We start from the raw sequence: 17,446 nt of genomic DNA, 5'->3' as shown, positions 1-17,446 counted from the left end.
ATTGTAAAAGCCCTAGATATAGCATATCATTCAAATAAGAAGTCTTTTGTCATATACTCAGACTGTAAAAGTGCTCTGGAAAGCCTGAATAGTTATAATTCTTCTTATCCTTTAGTACAAAAGGCTCAGGCGTGGCTGTTTTGCATTTCGTGTAGGCGTAAAACAGTACGTTTTTGTTGGATTCCTGGTCATGTTGGGATCCCAGGTAATGAAGAAGCAGACCGAGAAGCAAAGAGTGCCTGTTCCCAGGGAGAAATTGATACAAATAGAGTCCCCCATTTTGATATGAAAATCTCTATTCGTAACTATATACTAAGAAAGTGGCAGGAGCGATGGTCATCTCCCCTTCTTGCTAACAATAAGTTAAAAACAATTAGACCTCAAGTAGGAATATGGCAATCATCCTATCAAAGCGACAGGAGGATTGAAGTTATTTTAACAAGGTTGAGGATTGGTCACTGCCGAATGACACACAGTTTTCTTCTTGATGGTGGTAGTGCTCCAGTGTGTGTTCACTGTGATAGCCCTTTGACAGTTGAGCACATTCTGGTTCACTGCACCAGGTATGTAAATGAGAGGCGGATGTACCATCTAGGTGGTAAAACTATATCTGAAATTTAAGGAGACAACATCAATTTTGGCCCTGTTATGAGTTTTTTAAAGGCTTGTGGATTTTATAAGAATATCTAGTCATTTTTATAGATATGATTAATTATTTTATTTTTATCTTTATTTTTTTTTATCATAAATGGTAACTTTTAATTTCATTTTTACCGTTTTAAACATTGATCATCAGGGTATCTATTTTAAACTCATTATTTATATCATTCCCATTGAACTCATTATTTATATTTTCATTTGTATTCATTATCACTATAGCGCTGAATGACTCTAAGGGTCCCAGTGCTTGGCTTTATGCCAAAATCACATATTCCATTCCATTTTCCATTCCAGATGGCTGTGTCATGGGAGAATCTTCTGGTAAAACAGAGCCATCAAAACTGGGACCCACTCTGTGTGTGGCCACTGGGCGCCACCGGAGTTGAATCGAAATTCAGGGTGATCAAAGCCCATAGATCATCTACTGAATCAGACAAAAATGGAGAGGAAAGCATCAGCCTTTAAAGTGCTCCCTGGGTGCTGGAAAAGCAGCCTCCTCAGTCCAGCCCTAATGAGCTGTACTCTGGTAACTTCTGTTGCATCAGTTACAGAGAGCTCATGGCTGGAACTTTCCATAATTCGCAGTCTCTCTGCATATCTTGGTGTAGGGACTCTGTCCCTATCAGCAGACTCTGGCAACTGACCTTGTCTGCCACCCCATCCAAGACCCTGGAAATATACCTGGCTGACAGCTCCACCAAATGTGCTACTGCTTACTCGTTTACCTGCATCATCAGCCTTGTGACTGGAAGGACATCAGTCCTCTCTTCTTGTTGATGTATGCTGTCAACGTAGTGTTGTCACCAAGGAGTGTCCCATCATTTGGACCGGAAATTCCCACTGGGCTTAAAAAGCTGCCTTGAGTCTTGGGTCTCTGATGTATAGGTGTGCGTTGTTCTGGTCTTGCACTTTGGTACGAACATTCTTCAGGTGTGCGTTCTGTCCCTAGCAGGTGCGTCTGTAAGACGAGCACCTCGGGAAGGGGAGTGTCCACAGAGTAAGCTGAGAGAGTTGGGTCTCTTGCTGGAGACCCATCCAACCACTGGACAGCAAGAAGTCTCCCTTCGGATGGAATCAAGAACAGAATGGGCTGTTCCATCTAGAGCTGGTTCTGGTGAATGGGTTCAGTGGGAAAAGAAGTAGAAGACTCCCAACAACACCTTCACCTCTTCCCACAGGGTGAGGTCCCTCTGTGAGCTGGGCATACTTCCACTCCATGTTGCTGCCAAGCTTGCTTAATGGCTCAACAGGCATCACACCTATTGGCAGCAACTGGGAAGACTGCCACACCTCTGGCATCCTCTGTCTTCTATCGGGGTAGACATATGTAATCTTGGAATGTCTGTGAGGAGTCAAGGAAGTCTGGGATTTCCTATGACTGAAGGGGAAGGGCCAGCTTGACTCAAGCAAAGAGTTGAGGAGATAAATAATATCACTACCTCCAAGAATAACAGTCTTGAGGGCAGCTTCTCCTGAAGTGCATGGAGGCCCAAGAATAAGAAATAATATTGGTCAATGACAGGCCCAAAGATCAATATGCTGCTATGGCAGTCAAGTCGGGTGACATTGTCTCTTGATTGTGATAGGGAGGTTCCCTTCACATGCATATGTTCTAGGGACAGACTGAGACAGATAAGTCAGGTCCGGGTCAACCTAAATAATGGCAGTGATCTCTGAGAAAGCATATTTCCTCTGGTAGGCTAGAGGCAGAGAAAGTCCATTACATGAACAGCTGGACCAGGGAGCATTCTTTTTCTCTGGGAAGCACGAAGCAAGAAAAGATGATGACTCTTCCTTGGGATCATTAAAAAGATGCATCATTCTAATGATTTCCACAAAAATTTCCTCTACTCCAGAAATGTAAAGCCCTCCAGGGTTGCATGTTAGGAAAAATGCAAATTACTTTTAAAAATTTGTTATTAGTTCCTGCACAAATAAAAGTCTTTGATCTTTACATAGGAGACTTACTCATTGGAGGGTAGAGTCTGAGTAAATCACTGAACCAATTGGTTTGGTTCTACCCACCCAGGAATACCTTCCTGGTCTGCAAAAGTTGAGGAAGGAATCCTGCACTTCTAGCTTGTTGGACATGGTTTATTGCAACTGCTAGAATCCGGGCTTAAGTAATGAGTGGTGTCATTAATTAGAAAAAAAGGCTTGGAAGAACTCAAGAGTATTGCAGACTAAAATTTGCTAATAAGGATATCCCTCTCTTCCCTTGTCTATAGAGAAGGGGTGGGGGGGGGGGGGGGGGGTGAGACATACATCCAAACCATCTGCACAAGATGAAGGCCAGGATGCCCTCATCATGTAGTCACCCACAAACTTGCTGGATGAACCACACAACTCAGTTGGGGAGTCAACACAAGATCCAAGGAAAACCGTGTTCAAAGACTTCTGGGCAAATTCTGAAGATAATTTGAGGTAAATGTGGTCTAGTGCGATCACATACCTGCCTATATGGCCTGTTGAACCAACAAGTTCTTCCAAAATGCAATGGACAGGGTGATCCAGCTAATTGTGATCACTTACCAGAAATAACTCCCATTTACCTTGTCAGACGAAGACTAAGCTCGTTGCTGTCTCACAAAGCTCAAAAGAGTTTGTGTTCTTGGACACATTTTCCTTGGCCAAGTTAGTACTCATGAAGAGGTGTTGACACTCAGGCCTGAGATGCTGAGTTCTCTTAAGGTAGTACTGCAGAGTACTGCAGCACTCTAACTAGACAAAGTAGTGACTTGTTCCAATCATACATACACATACAAAGTCCTTCCAGAGGGGATTGGAACAGAACTGAATCAAGTGTCAGGGACCTATGGATTCTGAGCCTCAATGTATGAATTCTTGAACCAACTCGAGTATAACAGATCCCCTTCCCATTGAGTGCTTAGTATTGAAGGCCATAAAGCTCACCTACTCTCTTCGCCGAGCTTAGGATGGGGTGGGCAAGACTGTTTGAAACTTCTCAAAAGTATAAAGGTCCCTCATGGAGACGAGAGATATATTTCCTTTAACTGAAGGATTTGGCCAAGGGCAGCTTAATGGCTGAGACAAAGAGAAGCTTCCCATGGCAAGAAAGTCTGCTACCTGCTGAATAGGGGCTCTGATTGTAGAGATACCCTGTTGACTACACCAACTACAGATGACGGTTCATTTCCCCTGGTACACAGCCACTGTTGAAAGTTCAACAAGAGATATTGTACTTTGCCATAAGCTCTAATGTATTTTTCCATATTTTCCTCCTCATTTATGTAAATGGAAGTGTGTATTGTATGAAAGGAAGATATTGTATTTTGTTGTATTTGTATTTAGTTGTGAAAATATTATGCTTGGTTGTTTCATGTATTTAGTAATTTTAAATGTACGTTTAGTGGCGCTTAAGTAATGGTTATCAGTTGTTTGTTGATTTCATAATTAGTCAAACTTTTGTTGTTGGTCGGCCGTGACTTTGAAGGCAGTCTGTTACAGTTCTTGTACATTGTTAATATTCTGTCTGGAGGGGAAGTTATCTTGCAATCACCAAGAGTCATTGGGATCTCCAAGCCTAAACCACTGAAGTATTCCCATCTTAAAGTTCATTCGGGGTGATCAGAGCCTCCATCGCAACCCATGGTCCAGCACAATGAACTACTCTGGTGACCTTTGTCGTACCAGTTATGGAGAGATCATGGCTGGGATTCCCCATAACTTGGAGTCCTTCAGTAATGTCTAAGAATCCTATCTCCAGGCTTTAGATACTGAGCTTGTCTGCCACCCCGTTCCGAGACACTGAAATTTACCTAGCTACCACTTGGTACCTGCACCATCAACCTGTTTGGATGGAGGGACTCTAGTTCATGTTGCTTATTGGTGTTTGCTACTACTGTAGAGTTGCCACTCATCAACACAAAGGAGTGCCCCTCTATTCCGGCCCGAAACTCTCACTGGGGTAAAAAAAAAAAAGCTACCTTGAGTTTCAGAACGTTGATGTGGAGGTACTTCGCATTCTGGTCCCACACACCTGTAACTAAGATTCCTCCAGGTGTGCACTCTATCCCTAGCAGATGTGTCCAAAAAACAAGAGCACCTCAGGAGGGGGAGTGCCCAATGGCACCCCTAAAGAGAAGTTCCTGTCGTCTAGCTACCAAGCTAGCTCTCTCCTCACTTTCTCTGACAGAGGAAGATAAGAGAACGGGTCTCTCCCTGGAGACCTACTCCCTTCACCTGAGGACCCAAATCAACAATGGTTACAGGTGAACCAGAACTATGTGTTGCTACCAGTGGGTTGTTCCTGCCGAGACGAACTTCTGTGCTGCTTCTATGAACCTGCTGAAACAAGAATCCAAAGGGAGGACCCCCACTACTACAGTGTCTGTCACCATGTTCAGATACTTTACCCTGGTAGGTGGCTCACTGGGGCTGGTACCAGTACACCAGTGGTCCGAAGAACCCTGGGTAGCAGTTGCTCCCATGCTCTCGGCAATGGGAGCAGCGGGCTGGTATGGAAGGTCCAGGTAAGAAGTCTACCAGAGCAGTACTGTTACACCGGGGGTCTGGAGAACCCCAGGTAGCGTTTGCACCCATGTGAGCGGGAACAGGAACAACAATACCACTAGCAGACCAGGGCTGGTACTGAAGGCCTGGGTAGGGAGCCTACTGCGGCTGGTACTGGTACAGCAGGGGTCTGAAGAACCCTGGGTAGCATGGTTGTACCCGTAGGCTTGGCAACGGGAGCAGAAGTGCAACGGTACCACTTGAGAGAGGCCAGGCCTGGTACTACCTCTTCCCACAAATGTTTGAAATATATCTATCCTTCTATAGCCTCTCCCTTTCAGAGGTTCTGTTTCAATGGTGAATTTTGCTACTCTCTGGGATTTTCTGGACTTCCTCCATATAGGACTTCTCTTACCACCTGTCAAGAATATACTAACATAACCCAATTGAGTATAGCCATCTTCTATATTCCCAAATGAAGCATCTGCATAGGCTTCCCAATAAATCCTTTCTTCTTCCATCTCACTTATTATAACTCCTTCTTCATATCTTGAGTTGTCCTTTAAAGGCTTTACTTAATTCACTAACATCATATGATATTTCTGGCATGGTATGTAGTGATACCCAATTCAACTGTCCTACCACTGATCTATACTCTGTTACCTCCCTCTGCCCTAACATTCTACTGACTGTAAATCTTTTAGCTTCTGGTTCTCTTATAGAATTTATATACTGCAACTGATTTAGACAAAATCTATTCTCCTTCTGCTCTACTATTACTACTATATACATAAACCTTCTACTATCATGTTCTCCTACTTGCAATATCCCAATGGTTTCCTTTAAAAATCCTTCAGTTCTTCCGTAGCAAAAATCATCAACGTGTACACAAAATACCATTCAATTTATTGTCTTTTTTTCCAAAAGAATATATTAGGTTCCAGTCTACTTTTCATGCCTTTTAAGTTCCTCCACTACTTTTACCACCTTACTATACCATGCTTTTGCTACATCCTTGAGCCCATTAACAGTTTTCTTTAAGCGGAGCCTAGCATTCACTACCCATCATAAAGCTATGGACCAATCCACTTCCTCATTCTCTATATCATCTTTCTTAAAGTTTCTTTGTTTATGCCTATGGTCTTTTCGCATAATCCGTTGCTCCATGGAGATTCCGATGCTGTGGCAGATATTTAATATTCCATCTTTCTGCCATCCTCCTTACTTTTTCATTTTGAAATTCTCCCCCATTGTCTGACAATAATTTGGAAGGTGCTCCAAATATAGCAAACCAGCCATCAAAATGTGTCTTTATTGTAGTTTCTGGTTTCTTATCTTTCATCCAAAAAGCCCGACAATACCTAGTTGCCATATCTAACATTACCAAGAACTTTCTTGTATCTCTCTCCCACTTTCATTGCTACAACTTCATTAAAAGTTTTACTCCAAGAAAATCCTACTATTGGTTTAGCTGGATTTCTTTTGTATCATTTACATAACTCTCAATCTAATCAAGTCCATTAGTAACTTTTTTTATTTTCTCCTTTTCTTTCTCTATCAAACCATCACTCCATTGTGCTTCCTCTGTTAGCTTCCATATTTTATCTCCACTTAGTCCAAGAGCATTAGTCATAATATTAGCGAAAATACAAAAAACATGTAAAGTTGATTTTTCCACCATAATTCAGAAATATAATGTACTACTTTGACATATTAAAAGCCCAAGAAAATCTATCAGGAGCTTAAGTCAGAAATCATGTCCAAAATATAGGCCACCCCTGTTATAACATACCTCATAGAGACCTTTAAAAATTACTAAATTGTAGATAGAATTTAGACTTCAAAACATTAAAAGTACATTTTATTGGTGTATTATTAAACAAATAAACATAATAAACATCTTCCAATACAATCTTTAAGAAAAGTAACCAACGAAAGTAGGTTTAGGATTCTTGAATGTTCTTAGCACGTTTTGGAATTAAGTTAAATATCTTCATTTAGACATCTGCAATGTTTGTAGAAGTTTGACCCTAACACTTGCTGTACATTGAGGTGCAGTGTAATCTAAGTTTCCTGCAGCCACAACCCTTCCCATAATGACCTTTGCACCTGCATGCCACAGGTTTGAGTAGACATTCTGGTGCCACTGATTTATCTGTTCCAACTGAGACCATCATGTTGTCTTGATGTTGCCAATCCCATGGAGTTTTAGAAGGAACTGCTCTCCTCTGGCCATAGAAATATTGTCATTAGAGCTTTGAGAACTTTTGAACACTTCAAGCATATCAAGACTCAATTTGAGCAATTAAGAATGCTTTCTCCTTTTCCTGACCAAAGAAAGCAGATGTAGTGTTGCAACCAGTACTGGCATGCAGCATCATTGGGATGAATCTTCATACCACCAATAGCATTCAGTATGACTTGGATATCATATACGATGGGTGGTCTGTGATCATACATGTACAGGATACAAGAATGACCAGCAAATCAGTGTCAGTACCAGTCACAACAACTGGCTTTGATTCTGACCTTGCAAGTGTTAATCTAGTTATAGCAATAAAAAAATTTCCATCCATTTAAGAAATGCTTTTAATAACACAGGTTATTCTGTTAAATAACAATGTGGGATCAACAACAACAGGTTGCCCACAGATCTTGAGTGTATTCATACTACCACTTATGGTTATGACAAAATCACTGCACTTCAGTGTTACATCAGAGAACACTGTCCCATCTATTGAGGTAGCAGCAGCATCACCTATTTCATGGGGTCGGTCACGGTTAACAGATGCATCTGCCACTAGGCCTGTGGATATAGCCACTAGTGGTGTCTGGTTAGACCATGTGAAAGGAGAATGGGCATTCAGCCATTGTAGAAAGGTTGCTAGGTCTTTGTGGTCTTGAACCTGAGACCTTTCTTGTAAGTCCTTGTGTTGTTCAGATAATGTATGGATATTTGAAGACTGTTCAATTACTTCAGAGAGAGGAATGCAGTGGGGAAATGCATGAATTCACTTTGTTACAGTACTCTCAGTAATTCCACGTCCACAAGTCAGGCCCTCTGAGGATTTAAACATTCGCATGAGGTTTTGTTCAGTAGTTTGATCTGTGAAGTTTCCACTCCACAGGCGGTCTTTTTTTTTTTTTCTCAACAGTAAAGTAGCACCTTCGGTAAACTGTCTGCATTCAGTTTCAGACATCTTTGATTCTAGTGACCAAGACGAATGTCGGTGGCACAGACACAGCCACCATCCAGAAGCTATTCAAGTATTGAATTAATATTTTCTTTCTGACTTTCATAAATTAAATCTTCACTGGTTGGGATAACAAAGCAGCTGATGTCAATACGGGAGCTCCGACAGCCTTGAGCATATGCATATCCAGTCATCATGTGTATCAATGTTCCAGCAGCATGTATATAGTTTCCCACAGAGTATCCAATCCACTGCCTCCCATAATATATCCTCCTGAGCCAAGGTATGACATTGGAGATGGAAAGCTGCTAATACCATTTATTTTTTTTTTTTCTGTGAGATTTGCTTGTTCCAATACATGAAAACCATTAGTTTCTCCTTCAAGTATGCTTTTCCCCATTGCTCTGTTATGCTCTGACTCTTGCCTTTTGTACCTAATTAAAAAGTCTCATCTTTTTACTATTATCTTCCTATTTTAAAATAGTTTTTAATTTCACTGTAATTCTCCATTAGCGTGTCTTTTAGATAAACTTCATCTAGTTTGATTAGGATTATCTTTGAGCCCACTGTACCCTTAGGTTCATCTCTTATCCATTTTTTTTTTGCTACTTCTAGACTTTCCCTTTTAAGCTCATTCTTATCTCTATTCCCCGATATTTTACTTCTCGACACACCACTAGCCAAGCTTCGACTTGCCCTCTACTTCCTTGGAACTCTTCTTGTATCCTGCTAAATCTCGGACAATCCCTTCTCCATCTTATCTCCCTTGTTCACTATCTGATCTGACCATCTTCAGTTGACCACGCTACTGCTACCAGTTTGAATTTCTCCTATCCTAATCTTTCCTTTGTGGCACAAATGTGCAATCTACCCACCTGTTCACATTCTTCAGTCCCAGTATAATCCCGCTTAAGACTTTGAACACCACAACATGACTTACAACCCACAAACTCCTACAAGACATAGAGCTCTCTACTACTATACCAAATACCAGATCCTCATGTCCTCTACTCCGTGCTCTGTTATTGTTTACCTTTCCACCACATGCCGCCGCCATCTTGTTTTCTATGGTCACAACACAACTTAAATACATCAACATTTTCTAAAATCAAACATGTTTCCCATACATTGAACATCAACCACATTTCACCAATACAAAACATAAGCATAAAAAACTTACTAAACTGATGTAAAGACCGAAAGTTGTATTTATGTAGGAACAAACGACCATTTCTCTTGGTGAACATTTCTCTTAAATAGCATTACTGCTCCTCCACTCCCCAATGGTGCTCAGCCATCTGCCCCCCCCCAACCTTGGAAACTTTTCCAGGCTTCCCACATCCCTAAACCATCAATCGGTCTCTTCTTGAGTGTATGCAGTGTTACCAAGGTTTCCTGAGGATGGTGGTGTCTGTATAATATTGAGCATCAGACAATCAAGATCCAGATAATTGAGGGATTACTAGTATGTGAAATTTGTGTTTTGCTGAATAATACCATTGTTGATGGAAGTTTTTTCCTCTAGAAATCATTCCTTTGAATTTTCCTTGACTGTTTTAACTTAATTTTTTTTTCAGATCTTGACTATGTGGAGAAAGTGAGGCAAATGGTACCAATACTCAAGCAAAAAAGAACAGACGTATATGATGTTGTTCAAAAGTCATAGGTAGCAAATGGCCTTATAGATTCAGAGCTCCAGCTTATGAATAGCCTTTCTATTTTGATAATGTTGCAAAGTATAATATTTACCATCAATTCTGCTGATTCCTTTATATTATTTACTGCATTTTAATTTGCTCTTTTTTTTTTGTAGACTTTTAATTGCATTTCAATGTGACTAACTTTCTGGGTGTTGTAAAAATGGATATATTTCTTATATATATATCTTTATACATAAAATTGTATATTTAGTTTGTGTGTGATTGGTAGTCAAAATGAAGTTATTTCTTTTCACAATGGTATCTGTTGTTTATTTTTGAAGATAAACAAAAGACGAACCTTTTTTTTTTTGTCTTTACCTCTGTCATCACTGACACTGTGGTCTGCTTGACCGGACAAAACTTGAAAATCCCTTAATTTCCAGTTCAGTCGGTGACTTCCATTGCATTTCATGAAAAAAGCTAGGAAACACCTAAAATTACAAATGGGAGTAAAACTAGGATGTTCCAGTCTTTCTTCCATCATTTTTATTTAGGTCAACTAATGGCTTGGAATAGAAATGAAAAAGAAACAAGTGATTGAGTTTTTGTCTTATTAACAGATAAATAGATTTCCTGAACAGCATAAACCTACATTTCTGATGAAAAAAAAATTCAAAAAGCATAAAACTTAATACTAAAACTAAACTGCCAATTTACATCAAAGAATATGAAAGAAACAACATTGTTCATTTTAACTTAAAAACCAAGAGATTTGGAATGGGAATTTCCAAGCACTGCCAAAGGAATAGAACTGGAAACCATCTTCTATTGTACTGTGAAAACATTCGACTGCATCAGTGTCCAATGTAATGCAGCTTTTTACATAGTTCTATTCATGTTAATCTGCATCCCTCTCTCTCTTGGACTTTTTACGTTTATGTCTGTGTGAGGGTGACCGGGATCTTGACCTGTGCCTACTGCTTGAATGTTTATGGCGAGTAGGTGAACGGCTTCGAGATCTGTGACTTCTTCGTGACCTGAAAGAAATGAAGTGGTGAAAACATTTTTCAAATTTACTAACTAATTATTCTGCCTGATAAATGTACACATACAAAAATACATTGATTCATTCAAGATAAATCCAAGTCTCAATGGTTTCAGAGATGCTTGGGTTACATGATGTAACTGGAGTAAGTGTCTTTCCATGTCTAGTCAATGGAACAAGAACTGATGGTGAAGGGGTGGGAATTAAAGAAAAAATAAAAGTTTTGAAAGATTAATGGATTACTGCTAATGGTGCCTGCATGTAAAGATGTCATAGTAGTTTTCTTCACTTTTACGGAGCGATCATGTGTTCAAAGGCCCAAAAGCAGCATGAGATCTCAAAGACTGAGATGGCTTGGTTACCTAATAGAAAGAGGAGGAGAAATGGAGAAATGGTAAGGATGGGAATGGCTGGACACAAACCATGGCTGAAAGGACACCTGACAAGGTGACAAATTAAAGGGGTGTACGGCAAATAAATGTGTAACAACAAACGGAATTTTTAAAATGTTTCAAACATATACACCAGCTGCTTTCCCACGTTTCAATGAACTGACAGATAAAACAAAATTAGGATGAATACATGAAATATAAATACAATCCCATGGAGTGTGCAATAATCATTTGAGGCTCTAGCTCTAATGAAGTAAATGAAGTATCATCCATAGAGATTCTGTCAAAATGAAGATGTAGGAAAATTTGCCAATAAATATTTTATGCAACCTAAAAATATTTATTGAGATAATGTCTTGAGACTATTGAGGGATGGTTTAATTTTGTGTTTTTCTCATCATCCTGAGCAAGAAGGGATTGTAATTGAGAACTATGAGTCCAAAACAAATTTTAAAAATTATATTTTACTTTCATGTTTATATACCATATATTTCCGCGTATAAGACGACCTTTAAATCCTAAAATTCATCCCTAAAAATTAGGGGTAGTCTTATACTAAAATTCTAAAAATCTAACCTTCAATACTAAGATGTGTATCGGTAGGCTAGCCTTGGCCTCAGTGCTATACCCTAACAACCAACATACATGAAGGGTCACTATAAATTAAACTGATATTAAAGTAATACAACCATTTTTACCTTAAGGCAGTCCCTGGCTTACAACGTTCCAAGGGTACAACGCTTTTCAATTATATGATCAGACATTATTTCCAGGTTTACGATGCATGTTCCAGGGTTACAACGCTTACAATGCCAATCTGGCAGAAGAAATATGACTCCAAAAATGCAAAATAATCAATATTTGAAGTTTTTTTTTATGAAAATTGCTATAAGAATACAGTTTACACAGTTTTTAATGCAAGTAAGTTTTCTTAGGATTTTTGACGACGTTTCGGCTTACGACAATTTTTGGCTTATGACACGTCTCAAGAACGGAACCGTGTCGTAACCCGGGGACTGCCTGTATATCACTGTCATATCTTCATAACAAATAGCTTCAAATAGCCTATTTGAAGAGTAATTCTAAATCAACTAAACAAACTTTTACCTATGCGATCCCAGCTGAGAAAATGTAAACATCCGAGTTATGGTTGCGCTCACAGCAACCTTTATCTTTCAGTAACCTTTTAGAAATTTCAAAGGTAGTGTAATTACGGTAGTAATAACATTTAGGACAACATAATATTCATTTTTCATTAAAAGTTTCTCACTCATATATATCACAAGATTGATCACATATGCCACCAGCATAGGGATTCCAGTCTAGTTCTGACGAGTCGACTTCGGCTTCGTCGTCGATATCATACAAATTAACTTTGGTACCATCCATGGCATTTTTTAAAATGATTTTATGACACTTTCTATTTTCACGTCTCCCAATGCTTATATAACAAAATGCAGCAAACATCAAGTGAGGCAGCATGCAAAGCAGTTTGTAAACTTTTAGAACGATTCAGTCATATGAACGATAACTGTTACAATAATTGTCGTTCACTATTGTATTGTTTTTATTAGCAGTTATTTGAGAATGGCAATGGACTGTAAAGAAAACAATGGTTTTCCTTTTAGGCGACGTGTATGAAAAACATGATATAGAATCAGCTTTGTAAAACCCAGCTTTGATAATTTAAGAAAGGAATGTATCTGAATTAAGTTCCATTCAGCAACTAAACACAGTTATGATATCAGTAAAACACAAACAGCTGATTAATTTAAGGCTGTAAACAAAATCAGAATGCAAATGGCGCATCATCGTTCTGTTCATATATTGTAATATGATACTACATGCAATATGATTACAATAAAACACAAATTTTATAAGAATTATAATATTCTCAATTCAACTATTATTCAACTTTTGCCAGCTTTTTTTAATTTACATAGTAAATTAACCAAACACTTTTGCAGAGTTTTGCAGTGTTTCTGGAGGATTCACAAATGTTTGCTCTACTGTGAAGAACTCGCATATGATTAGTTAGGTTCCAATGAAAAGTTTGTGCTATTGTGAATTCGCGCAACTCGAATTACATAATTCGTGGTATTACTGTATATTAACTGACAGTTTTTGTGTTCTAGCAACTCATTCCAGGGGCCTCCCATTTTCATTTATGTAGATTCATAGACCAAACTGAGTTCTGGTTAAAATGTATCCATAGTTTCTTTTTATTTTCAACCTAATGTTCCCCCAAAGGTGCACTGAAGGCATTACTAAAGGGTATTTGCATTATCCCTGAGGGCCCAAACTGCATCTGCACTGTAGCCTTTTACTTTATATCACTCCCACTTCTTTGATCTTGCTGTGCAACACTTCTGTATTTCTTGGAGAAACAGGAGTTTTCTCTGTTCCTTCTTTAGATACAATTTTATTTCCTTTATTTTCTGGACCTCTTTGTTTTGAATTTACTGATCAACAGCTCCAATTCACTTGTTTTAATGTCTTAAGTGCTGAATGGTCAAATGTGTCCCAGTGCTTGGGTTAACAGCCTAGATTTTATAAATCATACCTAACACAACCATTGTGTGCAAATGATCAAGTATTGACAACAGTTAACAGAAGAGACCCCCAAATCATTTTCTGTTTAAGATCTCATTAAGATAAGGCTGGGCCTGTGATAACTTTTTGCCTTGTTTTCTCCCTTAAGACCAGAAAAAAAAAGCATACTGGTAAAAAAAGTTTGTGAGAAAGCAAAAACTCTAGCTTGAAAAAATAGTTTGAATATTTCATAGACAAGTTTTCCTATACCAACACTGCACAGGAAAGTTTGAAATGCTATAATAAAAACATTGTTATTTTACATTAACTTTTCTTAAAACACCACAGTAGCTGAATAAGTTTGATTAACTGTTATGTAGTTTTAATACTTTATAAATAAATTTTTTAGCCAAAAACTGCAATATCCAAGTCTGAACAACTGATATTCTTTAAAAAATGTTAACATCTTTTGGACATATTTTTCCACGCGTTTGATACGTTCTGTTCAATACAGTTTGAATTATGTTACGGATGGCTGTTTCTTGTACAAAAACTACAGTTGTGAATCATGCTGTTATTTAGCTTGTCCTTTACAGATTAATTATATCTTGTAGCAAAACTGCTGTGGACAAGTAAGTTCAATATCAAATAGATAACCACTCAAAATTACCGTTTTATAGAATATGTAAAAAAATTTCGAAATACAAATTTTACAAAACTGAAGTTAATTTCCTAGAACTAAAAATGAATTAAAAGGTTAACACTACATACCGAGAATGTCTTTCTTCTTCTTGCTCTTGTAAGGGAGGTGGTGCACTCATGTTTGAACTCTCATCAAAGTAATTAGAGCTACTTGACACTGGTGTAACATTATGACCACCACCACCTCCTCCACCACCACCTTCCCAGCTACTTTGGTTCGAAATGGGAGCATCAGAACCTCCCCAGTGAATTGGAGGAAATGGAGGAGGGCCTCCATAATATGGTTGAGCTTCAGGAGGTGGGTAGTAAGTTTCGCCATATGGATTGCCACCAAATCTGCAACAGATACAGAGTCACATTTAACATTCTAGATCAACATCTACAACCTCTTCTCTACCAAAGAACTTTAGACTTGAACTACATTATAAAAGTTTCAAATTAAAGTAAAACATTGGAACATGACTTCATTTAGGAAGTTAAACAGTTATAAGAGTAGAGGCCAAAGAAATAGAATGAAAAGCAAGAGCAAAAGCAATGCATCTGAGGGCTGAATACGTAATTAATAATCTTCACCGTGCACCATACAAGACACACGTAGCGGTAATCCATACAAAGGTAGGCAAGACATGGACACTAACTATTAATACCAAACATTTGTCTTCAGATTTAAAAAATAGGAACGACACAATATTTCAAACAAACAATTTCATCTTTTAAAAGTTTCTTCTCTAAGGATAATACTATAAAAAAACAGCTTTTCAGATGGTAACCTTAACAATTTATTATGAACTTTTTAAATATGCAAACTGAAATACTCACTCCATATCATTGTATCCTGGCATGAATGATGTTTGTACTGGAGGTGGGCCGTTCATCACTTTGTTTGAGTACTCTCTTCTATCAGCTGTCATTACCTAGAACAGAATAAGAGAATACTTTATAGAAAGAAGTTGGATGTAAGTAAAAGAACAATTGTAAGAAAGTTTGCAGAGTGCTAACTCAAAACTAAATTGAAACTATCCCAAATAATCTCTGTTAAGATAAAAAATACATCAGTCACTACGTTTTGAATCTCAAACTTGAAAAAAAATTGAAAACCTGTTGTTTTATGAGGTATATTTTACTAAATATACAGCATTTGCTTACCTAAGCAGTTGATCTCTTTAGCTTAACTAAAATGGCAGTCAAAATCTTCTGTTTATTTAGCAAACTATACATCCCTCATAAATGAATTGTGGAGTTTGGATTTCCACATTATTCTACATATATATCAGGTCCATTGCATTAACAATCCTATGGGGAATAAGTTTTCATATTTCACTACCAAAAAATTTTAAATGAACTAATTTTTTGTTTTCAAAAAACACTTAAACATTCCAAATTTCAAAGTAATAAGTATTTTGCCTTGGCACAAACCTGAGCTCAATAAAATCACAGTGAATACCACTCCAATTGGCCTGGGATTTCATGTATACATTTCTTGAAAAGCTAACATCTGGGACAATCTGATCCATCTCCACATTCACCTTGATTCAATGATGATAAACCCACTGGTAAACCTACACCACAAGATACAATCCCTGTAACATCTATGAAGACAACTTTCACTGCTAAATTTTTCATGGCTCCTGTTCTCAGCAGAGAGAACTTTTCGCTTGATAAAGTAAAAAGGTTTGTAGTTTATATAAAAAAATGTTATCACTGTTATAAATATACGAGGCCTTAGGAACAATACCTAACTTTCGTGTGGCATTTGCAAAACTCATTATGTGTTTCTCAAAAGTTGGATGTGAGTCAAAGGTTACACCTAAAATAGTTAAAGCTGACTCGTCCAACAAAGCTTCATCCACCTGAAGGGGAGGATGGGGTGGGAAATCTGTACGAGATCTGCTTTTCAATAATGTTTTCGGTTTATAGAGCAATGTACATAAATAACCAGAGAAATATGTCGCCTAATACCATCAAAAATTTAAAACAAACCATTACTCAACCATAAAAACTGGAGGGTACTCCGGTACACAGTACCTCAAGACTCCCACACAACGCCAGCTACCGAGAAGAAGCCCATGTACTGCAATTATTATAAGTAGTTTCCACTTCCTTTAAATAATGCGATGAAAAGACAGACTTACACCTCCAAAAGGTCATTTGCAGTGTTGCAGAAAGAGATGAATTATGTTTAAAAGCCATGAAAGTGGCTATGACTAATTTCATGTGCCTTCACTTTACATAAAAGGAAAATATCCTCTCCAAGAGAGGTACTATGAGCTTTTGAAATGAGGTCTCTAAGGAAGAATACCATGGATAAGCTGAAGATCCACGTATTACCACTGTCCTGCCTTAATATTTTTGTTCTATCTTTATCCACCGTAATATTGTTATAGTGCCATAATGGCTTATGCGCATTGAAATTTACAATTAATATGGGATTCTTAAATTCTTTTATTATTTCCTGTAATTTGTTTAAATCATACTTTTTATTAGGCTGGTTATATAAGTTAATAAATTCAAGCATATTTTTTATTTTCACTGCTGAAATTTGCAATTCAGTGTAATCTATATCTACTTTGTTGTATATAATTTTAGTATGGACATATATTGCTGTTCCTAAATCATTTTCATTGTCCTGTGATGTTGTGGCTAGTAGATATTTACCTATATTTGGAACATGTTTTCCTTTATGTTTTATACATAAAATCATTGGTTCGTGTTCGCTAATGAGTCGTTGGAATTCTCCTAAGTGCATTCTTGTTAATATTCCATTCATGTTCCATTGAATTATATAACGATTGAATGGTGTAATATGAG

The 17,446-nt window shown here is 37.9% G+C and overlaps 2 protein-coding genes across 2 annotated transcripts in view; one reads left to right on the top strand and one right to left on the bottom strand.

The window, feature by feature from the left end:
* LOC135206282 (omega-amidase NIT2-like) overlaps positions 1-10,328 on the top strand; it is a 144,097-nt gene extending 133,769 nt beyond the window's left edge. The window contains exon 8 of the mRNA XM_064237702.1: positions 9,905-10,328. Coding sequence (XP_064093772.1) covers positions 9,905-9,993 — 89 coding nt within the window. The 3' untranslated portion in view covers positions 9,994-10,328. The remainder of the gene's footprint in view (positions 1-9,904) is intronic.
* Positions 10,329-10,561: 233 nt separating this feature from the next.
* The window catches only part of LOC135206354 (pre-mRNA 3'-end-processing factor FIP1-like), a 301,272-nt gene continuing 294,387 nt past the window's right edge, over positions 10,562-17,446 (bottom strand). The window contains exons 5-7 of the mRNA XM_064237774.1: positions 15,458-15,552; positions 14,708-14,974; positions 10,562-11,004 (exon numbers count right to left, since the gene is read on the bottom strand). Of these exons, the coding sequence (XP_064093844.1) occupies positions 10,866-11,004; positions 14,708-14,974; positions 15,458-15,552 (501 nt within the window). The 3' untranslated portion in view covers positions 10,562-10,865. The remainder of the gene's footprint in view (positions 11,005-14,707; positions 14,975-15,457; positions 15,553-17,446) is intronic.

Source organism: Macrobrachium nipponense, chromosome 29, assembly GCF_015104395.2.
Source record: "Macrobrachium nipponense isolate FS-2020 chromosome 29, ASM1510439v2, whole genome shotgun sequence".
Classification (NCBI taxonomy): Eukaryota; Metazoa; Arthropoda; class Malacostraca; order Decapoda; family Palaemonidae; genus Macrobrachium; species Macrobrachium nipponense.
The sequence above is the reverse complement of the archived record's forward strand: the minus strand, read 5'-3'. Positions and strand labels throughout refer to the sequence as shown.